This window comes from Tenrec ecaudatus, chromosome 12, assembly GCF_050624435.1.
Source record: "Tenrec ecaudatus isolate mTenEca1 chromosome 12, mTenEca1.hap1, whole genome shotgun sequence".
Taxonomy (NCBI): domain Eukaryota; kingdom Metazoa; phylum Chordata; class Mammalia; order Afrosoricida; family Tenrecidae; genus Tenrec; species Tenrec ecaudatus.
The window spans coordinates 105,034,054-105,051,534 of record NC_134541.1 but is presented as its reverse complement, the minus strand read 5'-3'; the positions used below and the strand labels follow the sequence as shown (position 1 = coordinate 105,051,534).

The window sequence follows — 17,481 nt, the reverse complement described above, 5'->3', positions numbered from 1 at the left end:
CCCACAAGGGCAGTTCTACTCTGTCCTATAGGTTCCCTCTGAGTCAGATTTGACTCTATGGCAGTGGTTCTCAACCTTCCTAATGCCATGACCCTTTAATACAGTTCTCATGTTGCGGTGACCCCCCCCCCAACCATAAAATTATTTTCGTTGCTATTTCATAACTGTAATTTTGCTACTGTCATGAATCGGGCGGCCCCTGTGAAAGGGTCGTTGGACCCCCAAAGGGATTGTGACCCATAGGTTGAGCACCACTGCTCTATGGGAAGTGAGTTTGGGGAGCCTGTCGTGCATGGGGTCACTGAGTTGGAACTGGCTCCACAGCCCCCCACAAAAACCATCTTCATGGGAGTTGACAGCCACATCCTTCCCCCACCCCTCCACTTTCGCGAGGGTACAGCTAACTCTCCATTTTGGGGTCTTTACACCTGAAAGAGGGAGCATGGCGATGAAGCGGGGAAAGCCTTTGAGCCCACCAAATGCCCGGCAAGAGCAAGATGGGGTACTGGGCTCCCGTAGAGACTGCAGCCATGGAAGCCCCATAGAGCGGTTCCGCCTGGTCCTATTGGGTGTCCAGAAGGCTGTGGGGTGGTCGTGATTGCAACATACACACTAGTGCAGCTGCCTGCAGGGCTGCTCCATCCAGTACATCCATCTCCCCTTCAGCGAGGCCGAAATACCATCCGGGGGCTGGTGGCTTTGGCGGGTCTCCCTACCCTGCTCTGCTGAGGTCACATTCACATCCAGTGTCATCAGATGCTGCTTTGAAAGCTGGTGCTGATGGAGCGTCAGACCCGAGATGCGTGCAGGTATGGTGCAGATTGATTTGGTGTCATTGGATGCTCACTTGCTGAGCCACAGGCGTTGCTCTGGGAGCGAGTATGCAAGCCTTCCCTGCTTGCTGCTTTCTGTGGCTGGAGCATGTCTAGGAAGGGTGGCCTGTGTGCACAAGCATGTGTGAGCCGGGGCTCATTTTGAGGTGGCCAGAGGTTTTGCTTTGGCCTGGGAAGATCTGAGCTGGAGGGGAAGCCAAGGGGCGTGTTAAGTGCATAGGATGGGTCTGCAGGGGGGCTAAATCCCATCACTGTTAAGGAGTTTCAACTTTGGGGACCGAAGGGACCAAGGGACCGGCAGACCATGATTTGCTGGCTGCAGCCCGGGCATGGTGATTGGTTCCTTACACCATGTATTTGTTTTTCATTACACCATTCAGATAAGGTCTTATTAAAGTGGCATGTATTATTTATCGTGCTTCTTATGAAAATGAGCCGAAGGGGGGAAATGAGGCCCTCTTCTCAGGGCACCCTCAGGCTCCCCCTGTGCTGGCTGGGGAAAGCAGGAGGGGAGGGGAGGGGGGAGAAGTGTGGTAAGCCCTGTGGGGCAGCAGATGGCTGGAGGCAAAGGGGAGGTGGGGGGTGGGAAAGAGGGAGGGAGAGCTGGGCTGGACTGGGGAGGGATGTTTGCCTTTGAATTCCATAGGTTCTTTAACTGTGGCTTCTTTCTTTGGATTTTGTGACTTGCAAAGAAAAGAAGGCAGGGGGCAGATAAGAGAGAGAGAGAGAGAGAGAGAGAGAGAGAGAGAGAGAGAGACAGAAGGGGATCATGTTATTGGTCAATCCAAGCTTATTTACTGACTGTTTCAGAGACAACATAGAGTAATAATTTTATAAACTAACCACAGTCTGCCCCATAAGGAGCACTGGTGGCATCGTGAGTTACATGTTGGTTTGCTAGCTACAAGGTTAGCAGTTCAAAACTACCACCTACTCTTTGGGAGAAAGACGGGACTCTCTAGTCCTATAAAGAACTGCAGCCTCGGAAAATCATAAAAACAATTCTATCCAGTCCTGTTGGGTCACTCAGACACAGAATCAACTAGATGGCCCTGAGAGAGAAAAAGCCTGTCACATACCACCACCACCATCAAATGGGCACTTTCTGTCCCCATGCCAACTGGTAGCTGGGGCTGAACACATTGTTGCTTTTGCTGTGTGCCTGCTGTGTGGACATCTCGGCCCTCTGTGATGGCATGGGGCTGCCCAGTGGGTTTCCTGGGCTGTCATCTTTAGGAGAGCGGGCTTTGGGTCTTTCTCCCTGGGGACCGCCGGCTGCCTGGGGCGGCACTGCAGATCTCTGGGTCAGTCGAGGTGCATCTGGGTTCAGTGGAGGGCACTGTGACACTCTGTGTGCTGGCACAAATGGGTCTGGGAAGTGGAAAGAGGAAGCCTGGCCTGGCCTTCTGTTGGGTGTAGAGACTCCACTCTGCGGGGTTGGGGCCGGCTTTCCAGAAACAGAGATGACAACCAGCCCCAAACAGGGCCTTGTGACCCTTCATCCCTTCTCCTCCCCGAGGACTCTGCCTCCAAGTGTGCTGTGAGTTCGGAGCTAGTTTCACTTCAGAGAAGTCTGCTTGAGCTGCACAGTCGGGCCCTGGGGGCTCTGGGGGCCAGTTCCCTGGCTCTTGCCTTCAGTACCCCTGTCTTCTTTCAAAGGTCAACACATGTGCCCAGCATTGGCGAGCCTTCAGCAGGCTTTCATGCGCAGAAATCGGCAACTCTGAAAAGAAGAGTGGGAGTGTTGACCTCCTGCTGGATGGGGTGGGGGTGGCAGGCTGGTATTAAGAAAAATCTGAATTGGTGGGTACAGAAACACACAGACACACACACACAGAAAAACACCAACAACAGGGGGCTCAAAGCTAAGCCCGTTTTCCTGGTGCAGAGACTGCGTTCCTTCCGTGGAGCCCGATCACGGACCAGTGAGCATCTTCCTGTTTTCTTTGGATTTGCAGACTGGGGAAGCCTGCTTTATTGCAGAACGACTAACACAATCTACTAATGAATAATTACTACTTCATAAAATACTGGAGAGTGACGGGGAGGGGGGCGGACAACCCCATCTGCAAGAGCAGAATACTAATTTGGCCAAACAGGGGGTTGGCCAGGCAGTTGGGGGGGGGCCGGTGGTATTGGATAAAATAAGGCATTGTAATGTGCCTGCGGCAGCCCAACGAGTAATTGCTTATCAGACATGAGGGCACCCCCCCCACGCTTGTGCATTTATAATTGAGAAGAGCTAGGGTTTCCACGCCTTCGAAATCAGGGCTTCTGCTCCCAGGAGCTGGCTTGTGGGTCCAACAGGCTGGGTTTCATCCCAACCCGGGCAGATTCCGTGTTACAGCGGTTCCGCTACGGGCTGGTTTGCTGAGCTAGCAGGAGGGGGCACGCAAGCCAGGCTGTACCTCAAATGCCTTGGGTGGCCGATAGCAGCCTCAGGGGCCGGGGTATAGGCCCCGCCCCTTCCCCTCCCAGCTCCCCCCCTCCCCTACCCACCTAATCACAACACCTTCAGCTTCTTCAAGGAGCCAAACCCTCCACCATCCCCCCCCAAAACCGGTCCTGCCCGCCTGGGGGAACCCAGGAATTGTCCAGTTCACAGCTAGATGCTGGGGAATGCGGAGGGCGCTCTGGGTTCCTCGCCCCGCCCCACGGAGAATTTTTAGCAAGCACACTCTGAATGTTGGTGAGTCCTTAAGAGAGAGAGAGGTGGGGTTGGAGGGGGGGGGAGTCCAACCCAGCCCTGGACCCATTTGATAAATGAGAAAAAGCAAGCCTCATCACTACTAGCAAGTGAGTTCTCTGCCTCCCTCTGTAATCCCAAACCGCGGCCCCCCCTCTCCTCTCTCCTCCCCTCCCCTACCTCCCATCTCTCTCCCGCTCTCCCAGTTTGTGCTCCCCCACCCCCACCCCTCCTACTCAGCATTACTGGAAGTGTTTTATCTAAACCCTTCTACCTTCCATCCAAGTTGCCTGTGCTAGGTCTCCTCATTGCTGCCGCGCCGGCAGTGGGCTGGGTGGCACCTTCCACTTTGGGGAGGGGGGGGATGTGCACCAAGTGGTGGGGGATATGCGTTGAAAGAAGAGACAACCAGTCCCAACAAATGAAAAAGGATCAGACAGGGCAGCAATGCGCGTAGTTGGTTTCCTGGTGCTCTCCAGTGAGTTCGTTCCAGTGAGCCCAATGCTGCGATCTAGCAAACCCGAAGAGAACATTTTATTTTAAAAAGAGCAACGAAGCCAGAAGCCAGAGAGGAGGAGTACACAGGGGAGGAGAGAGAGAGAGAGTGGGGAGAGGGAGAGAGGAGAGAGAGAGAGAGACAGACAGAGAGAGAGAGAAGACCACACAGCCACAGTCACTGTGTTTGATTTAGATAATCAGCAAAATTAGAGAGAGAGAGAGAGAGAGAGAGAGAGAGAGAGAGAGAGAGAGAGAGAGAGAGAGAGAGAGAGAGAGAGAGAGAGAGAGAATATTGTAGCGGGCAGACAGCAGCGTGCTTGTATGCGAGCGTCCCCACTCCTGGTCGGCGGGCGCCAGGGACACAGGATGCAGCATCCACTGTCGGGGGCCACCTGTGTGGCGCTCCCCAACGTGGGCATGTGTCCCCAGCTCTCCTGCGCCTTGACTTTTATGTACTTACAGCAGGTAAGGCGCGTCTCTTCCTCCGTGGCCGCTGCGCCAGGATGGAGTCCCCGGGAGCAAGCATGTGTCCCCACCGGAGCCGCTGTGCTTTCAGTGCCTAGGAGGGGCTTGGGGAGGGGGCTGGAGGGGAGTTTCTGCGACTGGGCTTCCTGACCAGGGCCCGGAAGCCCCTCAGTGAGCTGAGCTGGGTTGGCACCTCTCTGAATACTTTGCCTGCACCCTCTAGCCTGGGCACCTGGAGTTTGAAACCTAACGCTGTCTTTTCTCCCTGGCTGCCTGAGCTCCGGCTCCAGCTCCGGCTCCGTGCTCCGTGCGCGGCGCTCCTGGTGGCGGAGCCAGTCTTTTGACGATGGGAGTTGGGCGGCTTTGTGGAAGCATTGGAGCTTAGGATTGTCTTTAAGGTGATCCCCTGGGGGGCGCAAAATCATACGTATGCGTGTGTGTGTGTGTGTGTGAAGTTTTTATGTGCCCCCCCCCTTAAGTTTGCCTGCGTTGTGCGTTCTGTTGAAGTGTTGTGATTTCTAGATGCGGACAGCCCCCAGATTTGTCTCTAAAATCACAAGCTCCTGGAGGCCTGGGATAACGAGGTGGGTGCTTTAGGCTTTGCTAACACTGGGAAGGCAGCTGCGGATGGGGGAGTTGCACCCCCCCCCCATTGTTGCAGTCTATCTGGTTTGTCTGTTTGTTTCTCCCACTCCCTCCTTGGTTTAGGGGTTCCCTGTTGGTCTGTTTTGTTTCCTGTTGTGTTTGTTCTGTGTTCCTACCAGGCTGTCAGAATCCTCCCCGCCCTGCCTTCCCATTACTAGAAGAGTTGGCACTGGTGTTGACTGCTGGACCCTCAACTCAGCCTGGTCTTGAGGAGGTGGGAGCTTGGGGGTGGCAGTGGAGCTCTCTGGACTCCAGGGCTGGCACTAGGGCTGCGCCTTTGGGCCCACAGAGAGTGAGAGGCTCTGGGGCTGACAGGGGACACCTTCCCCTTCCCCATCCTGCCCCAGGAAGGGCCCGAAGAGGCCCTGGTCAAGTCACTCACCTTTGGATCACTTCTGAGGGCCCATTTGTTACCCTGCGTCTTTGTACATTGCCACAAAGTCCCCCGCCAGAGCTGGAAGGGCCTTCTCTTTGCAGGCCCTCCGCGCCCATCTGGCTCATGGGCATGGATGTATTTATAAAATGTCAAGACTGTTGTGAACATTTGGGTGATTTGTTATCAAGTTGCTTGCCTCCAGGAAAGAAATCGTGGGCATATTTCTGCTTGCAAGTCTTTTTTTATTATTATTTTTTTGAGCAGCCTATTTGTTGTTGTTGTGTGTGTGTGTGTTCATGTACATCTTGAGAACAAATTGGTTTATCCTTTTAAATATCGTTTCATTCCATTTCTCATTAAGTAAATGGTTCCAGGAAACATTTCCCAAGAGCAAACTGGTAACATGTTACATGATTCATCTGCTTCTCCCATTTCTTTGCTGTAAGTGTGTGCGTGTGTTTTACACCAGAACCCCACCAGAAAACCATTCTAATGAGCTTCCTACAGATGCTATGCCTCAGTCAGATTTAATCAAATTATTAATACGAGTTGATCTTTGCCTCTGTCCTCCCCACCTCACGCATTATTTATTAATCAGTTGGAGCAGCATTACCTAACAAGCCAAGCGATATAGGTAGTCAGTGCGGTCACTGTTTCTTTGGGCTTTCTTCTTCTCTCTCTTTTAAAAAAATAAATCAATGTTTTCTTCCTGCTGAACTGCTCAATTTGTTGGCTTGTTCAGACATAACTTGGAAAAGCAGAGAGCGTCTTGGAGGGAGTGGTGGTCCTTGCTGGGAGAAGTCAGGGGAGAGCCTAGCCTGGGGGGTTTTTCATCCTGTGCTCTCCGCAGGCCCTTCCCAGAAGGCAAATTCCTTTCTCTCAAAGCTCCACGCAAAGACTGGCAGCCTTCACACATAAAAAGAGGCTTCAGGAAGTTTGCGGGTTGGGGTGTGGGGTGGGGTGGGGAGGGGATGAAAACGATAAGGGGATTATTATTTTTTTTCTCTGGAACTTTCTGAAGCCCCCCTGGTATTCATTCAGAAGGGCCCTGGTGAGTACTGTGGTTCCATACGAAGAAGGGGTTTGCATCTAAAGGGTGGGATCTGAGCTGTGCTGCAGGCTGCGTCTTCTGATATCAAACTTGGGATGCTGCAAATGTGCTATAATGTGCTTCTATGGTGAGGTGTCCGAATGGTGTGTGTGTGTGTGTGTGTGTGTTTGTGTGTGTGTGTGTGCGTGGGTGAGCACACCTGTCTATGATTTCCTTGAGTGTTTGAGATGCCTCAAGTCAAATAGAAGCCGTTCTATATGTATGCCTGACTCAGGGTCTGCTTGTTCAACCCTATCTCCTATCGTCCCCTCCTGGAGGTCCACCCTGGGGGTGTGAGAAGCCAGCTTTGGGGTCATCTCTCCTGGTCATCACTGCCATGATAGGTAGGTGGAGTGACACCTCAAGGTCCTTGCTTTGATCCGTCTCTCAGCTGATTGGATGATGAAGAGTGCAAAATTCGTTTCCTCCAACCTCGGCAAACAATTTATTGATAGAGTCTATATACCTTCGACCCCTGCGACACTGCTAGATAGATTTACTTCCCTGTTTCTAGTAGATGGCTGATCCTGCATTTCTAGGCAGTTTGGAAGATCAGAGAGAAGGCAAAAGGAAACTGGGAAGTGGGTGCGTCAGGCCATGCCATGATTCTCCACACCTTCATTTGCAAGATTTCCAGCGATAATTATTTAGGCAGAAGCCCATTTCAGGAGGATGCCAATTATGTAAGAAACGACTGAGATGCAGCCTTCTCCCTTGAAAGTGCTGTGGCCCTTGTCTTAGAGATGTGTACACTCAGTTTGGGTGGTACCCAGAGATTCTACTGAAAGGATGTGTGTTCTCCTAGAACCAGCTCGCAGCGGGGACTACTGCCTGGTTTGTGGTTTCTGCCTCAGCCCCACCAGTCACCCTCTCTCCTAAAACTCCCCGCCTCCATTCCTCAGGCATTGCCTGAAGGCAGAGATGGCCCAAGCCTAGCTGGCTGACCAAGAACAGGCAAAGCCCAACAGCCCTTTGGCCACAAAGACCTTGTTTTCATTTGGCCCAAAGTCGAGGTGACTTTGGTACTTAAATTATCTGGCAGATTCCTTTTTATAGCTTTAAGGTTTCCCCAGGAACTTGACTTAGAAGGAGGTCTTCCTGGGGTTGCCGTTCCTACACTGTTCCTGCCCACCCTTCCCTGACATTGGAGATGGTGCTATAATTTAGAGATGCAAAGTGGGAAGACACTGAATGGGCCTTTGGCTTCCAGATAAGGGCACCAAAGGTACTTCAATGCATACAGACGGGCGCCTATGCACACCTGCAGACATATCGAGTGTGCAATGTCTGTGTACAGTACGCAGTGTATATATATATAAACTGTGTACATTACGCAGTTTCTGTTTGTGCTTGTAGATGGTTGTCAGGAGGAAGGACAGGTGAGCACGGGAGCAGGTGGCTTCAAGTTTGCTCTTCATCCAGAGTGGCCCCATCAGCCTTCGTGTTTCCATCCCCTGCTGTAGGTTTTGGCCTGTGTCATCTGCGGTGGTGAGCCTTCTTTCCCCTGCTCACCTTCAGACTCTGGTGGGATCTACCCAGATTCCAGAGTGAGTTCCCACGTACACCAACTTGCTTTGAGGGTGAATTCTGAGCACAGATTCTAACTGGGGGCGTTTGCAATGAGCTCGGTTGGAGGAAGAACTGGTTTTGTTTTTAGTTCATAGAGAATACGGAGGAACAGCCATGCAGCCAGATGCACATGCATGTCATCTCTCACTGCCTTTGAGTCCATTCTGACTCCGCGTGACTCCATACAGGGTTTCTGAAATAGTCCATCCATATCGGAGCAGACAGTCTCATCTTCTAGCCGTAGAGCTGCTGTTGGGTTCAAACTGCTGACTAGGGGGGTAGCAGTTCAGTGCTTACCCAACAACCTCACCAGGCTCCATGCACACCCCTAGCGATGCTTATTTTCTTTCCTAAGTCACAAGGAGCAAGCCAAGGAAGGGTATCCTGGGGAGGCAGAAGGGAGCTGTACATGACTAGACCTGGCTGTTGGTAGACCCCACAGCTGATTTCCCCAGAGGTGGGTTCTCACTGAAGTGTGTGTGAGTGTATGCATGTGAGTGTCTATGTACATGTGTGCATGTGTCTGTGTAAATTTGTTGATCCATAGGTATGAGTGTGTATATATGTGTGCACATATTCACATGCATACAAACAAAAGTTTTGCCAACCCAACATCTGTTACTATATATATTTGCATGTGATACGTATTTGTGTACTTATACATGCACACACATATAAATCAAATTTGCCAATCCAACATTGTTGTTATTTATGTATGTGTACATATAGATATGTGTGTTTATGTATACATATGTATCTACATACATAGATTACAATATTTAGCAGTCTAACATTTGTTGTTATTAGTATATGTCTGGGTCTGGATGTCTATGGATGTGATTGTATGCATAAAGAAATATATGCATATATATTACACACACATACATATATAACAGCATTGACCAATCCAACATTTGTTGTCATAAATTTTATTTGTGTGTATGTGTGTATGTGTATGTGTACATTTGTGCTGGGTGACATTTGCCAGCCCAGCATGTGTTGTTATAAGCATAGATATGTATACGTGTGTACATGCTTTTATCTATATATAATATACATGCATGTACATACGTAACAGCATTTACCAATCCAGTATTTGTTGTTATCGATGCGTATCTGTGTCAGACATGTATGTGTGTGTGCATATCTATCCACATGGATAATAGTGCCTACACCCCCAGTGTCTTGTCCTTGATGGATATCTGTGTGTCGAAATGTGTACAGTGGGGTAGATGCTGCAGACATCCATCTGTCATAACCCTTCCAGGCCCTCGTGTTCACTTGAGGCCAGTTTCGACAGTCGACCTGTGTAGCCCCCGCCAGTGCCCGTCGCCGGGCACCCCTCACCCTAAAGGCAGGCTCCATGTGGAACTGTGGTTTCCGCTGAGCTTGAACTCCAGGGAGAGCAACTCAGTGCACGGCACCCACAGTCCCTGAGCCCCTGTCCGTGTCCCCAGAACTGTCCCTGAGCAGGTCCTCATCTGGGAAGCCCTGTGCACGCTGAGCCATTTTATCAACCTAGATTTCCACCCACGTCCCACGCCCCAAATCCACAGTCTGGGGCGGGAGGAGGGGCGGGCAGGACGGAGGTGGGGGAGGTGTCCAGTAGGCCATGCCACTGTCAATATCAGAAGATTGGTCATTTTTCCCACTTAATGATGATCCATGCCGTTTGTTTTAACTAGTGAAGTGGTTTGTACAAAGGGTAATTCCTGGCAAATGAAACCATTGCTCACCACGGACACCTTCAGATCGAAAGCAATTGAACTGAAACCTGCATATCAACCCTTTCTGTCTCTAATTAGAAAGTGGCTCTCAGATCAGAGGGTCACTGGGGAGGACCAGGTCCCTCCCTGGGAGCCCCTGGTGTGCACCAGCCAGGCATGAGCGTTGAGGAAGCCGGCACACTGAGGGCAAGGTACGGAAGTCCAATTCTCATTCGGGCGGCTCACGGTGGGCTGCTGCACCCGGTGATTTATAACGGGCCAAATGGCTTTTTATCACGCTCTTTCTTCTTGGCTTAATCCTGTGTTGATTTATTAGATCACACTGTGGATCGGGGGAGTCGATAGTGTCAATAACGCAGGGGAAAAATGAGGATAGATTATCTTTATGTCTGAATTGCTTAAGGAGTTTAAATGGCTGGAATGAGCACATTTCCAGGCGCGGGTGGCTAGCTGATGGGGCATCGGCCACCCCCAGCCTCTTTCTAGAGCGAGCCCTGGTCATAAATAGGTTCATTAGCCTGGGTCCCTTGTGAGTCCCTCCTTTGCCGGGGAGGGGGGAAAGATGCCCACCGGCAGGGCAGGCTGAACAGGCTGCCCGCATAAGGACCAGGAATGTGCAAGTTCTTCCTGCGGGTCCTAGAGTTTAGACACCTGGTTGGTGGGCGCTGCAGTAACCAGCGTGGGCCCTTCCTGCAGACTTTAGGTCATGTGAGGTGCCTCTGCCGTGAAAGCATTTAATCGGATGTGAAAATGGCAAATGCCTGACAGACCACACGGGTCAGGCCCAAGGCTCTCTCTCGGCCTGTCTGACCTTCCATGGGTTGTTGGGATAGGGAGCGCATAGCTGGCTACTTCAGCTTTTGCTTAGGTGCACGGAGTAAAGCCCCGCTGAGCCTCTCTCTCACCACCTCCGTCTTCTGTACTGGGGGCCCTAGAGTCATCACCCAGCCGCTGGGGTGCCCACATTGTACAGGGTGTTCTGATTCATCGAGCCAGTGTCCCCTGCCCCAAAGGAAAGCACAGAGCGGGGTCATTCACACTGGACTTCGGTGAAAGGGGGAGTCAGTCTGGCAAAGCCGTCCTCTTCCGGAAGGGGCAGCCTTGGCTGCGTTGTAAACAGAAGCTGCTGCCTCTGTGCCTGGAGGGCCAGTGTCACCGGCAGGCCCGCCGTCTGATGAGTAAGCGGACAAAGCGTGGGCGTTCCTGGCCCCATCTGCAGAGACGTTTCTAATGGGCAGGGAGAGGTGTCCCAGGGTGCTGTTTAATTCAATTAAGAAAAGCAAAGAAAGTTCCATTCCTCAACCATTTCCTGTTTCCGGGGGCGACTCGGAGAACTTTGCCAGGCAGAGCACTGGCTCTAGGCAGACCGGCTGCAGGATGTGGGCCCTGGGCCAAGGGGCTGTGCCCACTGGGGCCAGCTTGGCGGCACAGTGGCTCAGGAGTGACCTGGCACTTCAGAATTCATGTGAGCCCCAGAGAACCTTAGGCTGCTGCCGGGAGAGTTGGTTACCGGGTACTGGACCTGACACCAAGCTGAGCTGATGGGCCCTTTCTGCTTCTGAAAGAGCCCAGGGCAAAGATTGAGTCGATTTCTCATCTCTCGGGCATGCTCTGGCTCACCTGCAGGTGCTGCTTCCGAAAGAACCGGGGACTCACGTTCAGTCGCCCAGGGTCCCTGCAATGAATCCTAGGAGCCTCTGGGTGGTGCAGCTGGTTGAGCTGGGCACCTCACTGGAAGGTTTGTAGTGCAAACACCCCCAGACACACCTTGGAAGAGAGATCTGGCGAGCAGCCGCTGAAAGATCCCAGCGCTGGAAAGCATTCTGCAGAGCAGTCTGGTCGGGCACGCATGGGGTCACCGGGAGCAGTCCTGCAGGCTCATCAGGAACGGGTTGTGATCATTGATATTACACCTGAGTTTGTATCCGGCCTTGCACAGGCAGCTTGCAGGATTGTAGTGTGCGTCTTTTCTGTCCCATTGGACAGTAAGCGCCGTGGCCGCAGGCACTCCCTCCTTTGCACCCGCAGTGGGCTGGCCGTGGGTTGGAAACCTTGCAGGCATTCAGGAGAACCCCGTGTTGTGGTGAACACAGGCTTGATGCCTGTGAACTGCTAGGCCACCTTGAAGAGAGGACTGCAGCTTCTGTGCAGACAGGCTCACCCCCCGGAGGAGACCCAGGCGCCTGTCCTGGCCAGTGCCCCTTGTGTGAACGGTTCCAGCCGGGCTCTTAGATTACCATGGATGAGCAAGAAAAGCCGGTGGCTCCCTTCGGAAAATCAGCCAGTGAAAACCCAGCGGCCATAGCCATCCACTGAGCCCTTGGTCCTGCTCACAGCCCCAGGTTTTGCAAGCAAGGGGAGTCTTGGATCGCCCCCTCCCTTTGTTTCTCATGGTTGGAGGCCTGGTGGTGTAGTGGTTAGGAGTTGGGCTGTGATCTGCAGGCTCGGCAGTTCAAAGCCACTGGCTGCTCCTTGGAGAAAGATGAGGATGTTCTATTCCTATAAAGAGTTAACTGTCCCAGAAACCCACAGAGACAATTCTACTCTGTCCTATAGGGTCACCATGAGTCGGCATCAACTCTATGATGGTGATTTTTTTTTTTTGGTTTTGTTTATAATTATGTATGGCTCATCAAATCATTTAACTCTCCCTTTGCTTGGCCACTCAAAAATGATTTCCAGGCATTGGGAAGCTGTAGCCCTGCCAGTACTAGCCCTAATGCCTGCTGAAGAGAAGATTCTATGCCATTCTCTGGTCATCCATTCATCCCCTGTTCAGGGAGCTCTTACCGGTTACCAGCTGCCCTGGAAGGCGCCATCAGTAAGCAGAGCCCAGGACCCTGGGCTCCGGTGGACAACGTCTGTCTCATCTCCTGCATCATGAGCAGTGGCCATACTTGGGTGATGCTTGGAGTGGTGTGTTGGCTAACAATCTCCTTCCAGGTCTGCCCTGGGACCATTCCTTCCTCCCCCAAAACTCTGTCCATGGCGCTGACTGTAGTGACCTTCTCTATGTCTTCTTCCCTGTACTCTGCAGGGACCCAGACCCAGGCCACCCATGACAGGGGATGGCCAGCCCATTTCATGTGCCTGGTGTGTGGGGTGGGGTCTTTTGGATGAACTAGCAGACACTCCCCCTCAAGCGGCCTCGCTCAGTTTCGATCTTCATCTTCCTGTTGTATTCACGCACATGCCGAATCAAAGCTAAGAATTGGAATGGGGGGGGGGGGGCGGGGAGCAGTCAGAAGGAGAGTGTTAACTCTCAGGATGTAATAGCTTTTCTTTCCCCCTTCTCTCTCCTCTCTCTTTTACACACTCCCTCTCTCTTTCTTGCTCCTCTTCTTCTCCACCGCCCCCCTGCCCCCGTCCCCGCTTTGCAGCCACGGAATAAAGCAGAGGCATCTCTCAGGCTGCCAATGTCCCAACACTGATCAGTAAATGCACAGAAGGTTTAATCTTAATGAGTCCCTTTCTTTTTTGGCATTTGATGTTTGCCCAGGATTCACCTAGAGAACTGGCTCCCGCTTATCAAGGACAACAGCAAATACCCAGCCTCCCTCTGCTAGAGCTGCTTCCTATTGCTCCGCCTGAGCACAGGCAAGGGTCAAGCCCTGTTCTGCTGGTGGCGGCCAGGGAGAGAGCTGTGAGACGCCACCCCCTGCTCCCCATTTTCCCCTGGATGATTCTTTCACACAGAGCAATTCAGGCATTCCCCAAATGGAATTGGTGGTGATGGCTGGGCCATGCAGCACACCACCATGCCACTCAAGAGCCTTTGAAAATTCCAGCCAAGAGCCCCCATCCCCCACCCACCTGCTTAGAGGCAGTGTGAAGAAATTGGTACCCAAGGAGCCAGCCGCACCTAGCGTGAAAAACCACGCCCTGAAGATTCTATCCCAACTCTGGTATTCAGTTAGCGGGTCCAAGGGCGCCGGGCCTCTTTGCTTTAATGGGGCGGGGGTCAGGGGTTGGGATGGTTTTAATTGTTTCTTCAGAAAAAAAGTTAGGCATCTGAATAACCCTCCTGGAGTGGTCTTTGTAGGACAAAGTCAGATATCTGGATGTTTGTCTGTGTGGTGCCTGCCACACCTTCGGGGTAACTGGGTGCTCATGAAATGAATGGATATATTGTGGCATCCTGTATAGGCTAGTGGTTATTAGTTGACATCACTATTGTCATGATGATGAAACGGGGTCTTGCACCAACCCCAGGATGGGTGGAGGATTTGGCCATTGTGAGCCACAGAGGGGTGGAGTGGCTGACTTTTAGAAGTAGAGCACCAGGCCTTTCTTCCTGATCTGTCCACATCTGCAAGCTCTCCTGAGACCTGGTCAGCATCCAGTCTCCTGGTGGTTTTGCATGAGGTGCCTTGGCTGGGAATCGAACCCTGATCTATAGTATGCTGTGGTTGTGGTTGCTGGCAGGTACCTTGTAGTCGGTTCTGACTCATGGTGGCCCTGTGCCTAACAGGACAAAACCCTGTCCAGTCCTGCGTCATCCTCGCAAGTCTGTGGGAGCCCATGGATGCAACCCTGGTGTCTATCCTTCTCTGTGAGGGCCTTCTTCTTTTTCGCTGCCCCTCTCCTTTCCCCAGCATGATGTTTCTCTGCCGGTCTCTCCGGACAACATGACCAAAGGACGTGAGATGAAGTCTCTTCATCCTCTGCTTCCAAGGAGCACGCTGGCTGCGCGTCTTCTGGCAGTCCCCAGTCCTTTCAATGTTCTTCACTCGCCATCATTCAAAGGCATGGGTTCTTCTGCGGTCTTCCTATTCCTTGGGCAGCTTCCCCCTGCATTTTGGAAGTCTTCCACGGAGGGAAAGAAGGAAGCAAGAGCCGTTAGTGAAGTCTCACCTGCGTTTTCTTGTTCGTTGATTTCTCGGCATCCCGCAGGATCCTTGCATCGGTGGTCTGCAAGGACACGCAGATGCTGGGGCCGCAGAGGGTCTCTGCCTCTCCCGCTGCAGCCCTGCCCACAGTGTGAGGCTCTTCTCCCTCCGCCTCCCCCCATCAACTGTCAGTCCTGCTGGTTCTGGATTGCAATATGGCTGCACGGCTCAATTAATGCTCTGTGGCAGGAGGAGGGAAAATAAAAATTGTCTTGCTCTTGTCAGTAGCAAAGTTATTTACTTTCAAAAGCTGACAGAATCACACTGCAGGGACTTCATTTATTTCCATTCAGAATGTCATTACTCTGTGATGCAGGGACTTGGGTACACGTCGAAGTACATTCCCACCAGTGTGAGTATGCCCGTGCCTGCTAAATCCCCCACCTCACACCCCTCTCCACCACCAGCATATCTGCCCTGGCTGAGGAGCCCTGCTGGAGCCTGGTGGAGCTCAGCACAGGGTAGCCCGGCGGGCGCCCCAGTTTCAGGATGGACAGGAGCTGACACATGCAGTTTCTGGCCCTGGATGCATCTGTGTCTTCGGCCGAGCCTGCCTTCCCTCCTTATTCCGAATTTAAGGGAGGAAGGAAGCTGGAGGCCGGGGTCCACATCCCTCTTACTTGCGGAATTTCTGAGAAAGTAAAACCACGTGGCCCTGCAAATCACTTTGCTTCGGACCCCCTCACTGTACCCACTTAAACCTTGCCCCTCAACAGGTCCAGCCCAACAGTCACATGGTGCCATTTTTTGGTGTGTGTGTGCGCGCGCGTGATTCCCTTCTCTGGTTGCGTAAGAGTTTGCAATAAGCAGTTCCAATAGGCAGAGGCTGGAGGAAGAAATTCTCTGTCCTTCCTGATGCAATGGGAGAATCTTCCACAGGGGGTCTCCATGTGTCACTCCTGGAGAATTCTTCCTGTTCGCTCTTTCTTTCTCCTCTCCCGCCCTCCCTCCTTTCCACTCCATCCTCCTCCTTCTCCACCCTGCCTCTGTGTTTCCAAGTGGCTTGCTTGCCTGTTTGAATCCAGCCAGAGGTACATCACGTAGGTTCATCCAGAGGTGCATCTAGTAGGTTGGCTGTTTGAATCCACCCAGGGGCACCTCAGAAAAAAAAGAAGAAAAAAAAGGCCTGGCTTTCCCAAACACAGCCTTTGGGGGAAATCACTTTGGGAGCACAGCTCCATGCTGGGTCTCCAGGAGTCAGAATCCCACCCGGTTCAGTGGTGGTTCCTGTCCCCAACTGAAGCTTCTGCCAGAAGTGGCAGAGAACACCGCTTTGTCTAAGGCGATTGGGGGTGACCAGGGCACCCAGCACCTGCAAGAGGGATGTCGCTAATACCCACGTTGCTTGTCTTGCTGCTGATCATGTGCAGCCACGAATGAAAGGGTGACTTTTCTGGGATGCTGCAAGGCAGGTGTGCTGTCTCTCCCTCCAGCCAGGCCTGCTGGGAATTTATCTTCACATGATGTAGAATCAAGTTCAGAGGCTAAGTTTGAGACGGAGGTAGCAGAGCTGCTATTTAAACTAGCTTCTCCTTGGAGCCCTGGGTGGTGGTGGTGGTGGTGGTTACTGGTTACCAGTTGGGCTGCCAACTGCAAGGTCAGCAGTTCGAAACCACCAGCTGCTCTACCGGAGAAAGATGGGGCTTCCTAATCCCATCAAGAGACACAGTCTTTTGGAAACCTTCTTGCCCGTCCTTCAGGGTCACTGTGAGTCAGCACACTGACTCTATGGCGGTGCTGTGTGCATGTATGTATTTCTCTGAAATGGTGTGTCACCCATTGAGTCGGTCAGCTCTTCAAGCCCCCCAGGGAAAAGGCTGAGGCTGCTGCTTTCGTAAAGATTGCAAGTCTCTGAGACCAAAGGGGCAGTTCTGCATCGTCCTATTGGGTCCTCACCAGTCCGAATGGACTCCTTGGCCCTGGGATGGTTCTCTCTGGACAGAACCACACTGAGAAGCAAGACTTCACCTTGGCCCAGCCTCGGCCTCCCTCCTCACTGCCCTGGACCCCCTTCCTCCCCTGCTCGCCCCCAGCTTTGCAGAGCAGCCTCATTTCACCCAGTCATCGTTTTCTTTTCCGTTTCAAGGCGGATCGTGTCAGCTTGGGAGAGAGGACTTTATTCGGTACTCGCTATTGTTGTTGTTTAATGGACTACAGCCGGCAGAGTGAGGCTGCCTGCCTGACGTGGAGGGGAGGAAGAGAAGGGATGGATAGAGCAGGCTGCTGAGGGTGCTGGAGATCCACCTTCTCTCCAGCCAATCGGGCCCCCAGATCCCTGTGGTGCGAGGGGCCCCCCGCCAACACAGGGAATTCACACATGGCCCCCATGTCGGATGAATGATTTATACAACCCAGGCTGCCGCTGCTCACAGGCAGGGCCTGGTCCTGTTCATCACGGTGGGTTTGGGAGCCAGGTCCCGGCTTTCTGTGCAGTGCAGCTCGGCACGGAAAAGGCATCTTCATAAATCAGGAGGAGGCAGAGGTTTATGGCCTCTCTGGGCTTCTGAGGTATGTGTGCGCGCACGCGGGAGCGAGTGTGAGAGGTTGCATGTGGGTGCATGCGCAACACTGGATTGCGCGTGTTGAACCAGACCCACCCGGAGACACACTGGCTTGCAGCCTCTGTGGACACGATGAAGGAGGCCCAGCTGCTGGGTTCTGGCTGAGGCGTGCCAGGGCCGGTGCGTGTAGTTCACCAGGGAT

General features: G+C 52.7%; 1 protein-coding gene across 4 annotated transcripts in view; it reads left to right on the top strand.

Annotated features, from left to right (window-relative positions):
* Nucleotides 1-4,383: 4,383 nt before the first annotated feature.
* RBFOX1 (RNA binding fox-1 homolog 1) overlaps nucleotides 4,384-17,481 on the top strand; it is a 375,459-nt gene continuing 362,361 nt past the window's right edge. For all 4 annotated transcript variants that reach the window (XM_075528230.1, XM_075528227.1, XM_075528222.1 and 1 more), the window contains exon 1: nucleotides 4,384-4,482. In XM_075528230.1, coding sequence (XP_075384345.1) covers nucleotides 4,384-4,482 — 99 coding nt within the window. The remainder of the gene's footprint in view (nucleotides 4,483-17,481) is intronic.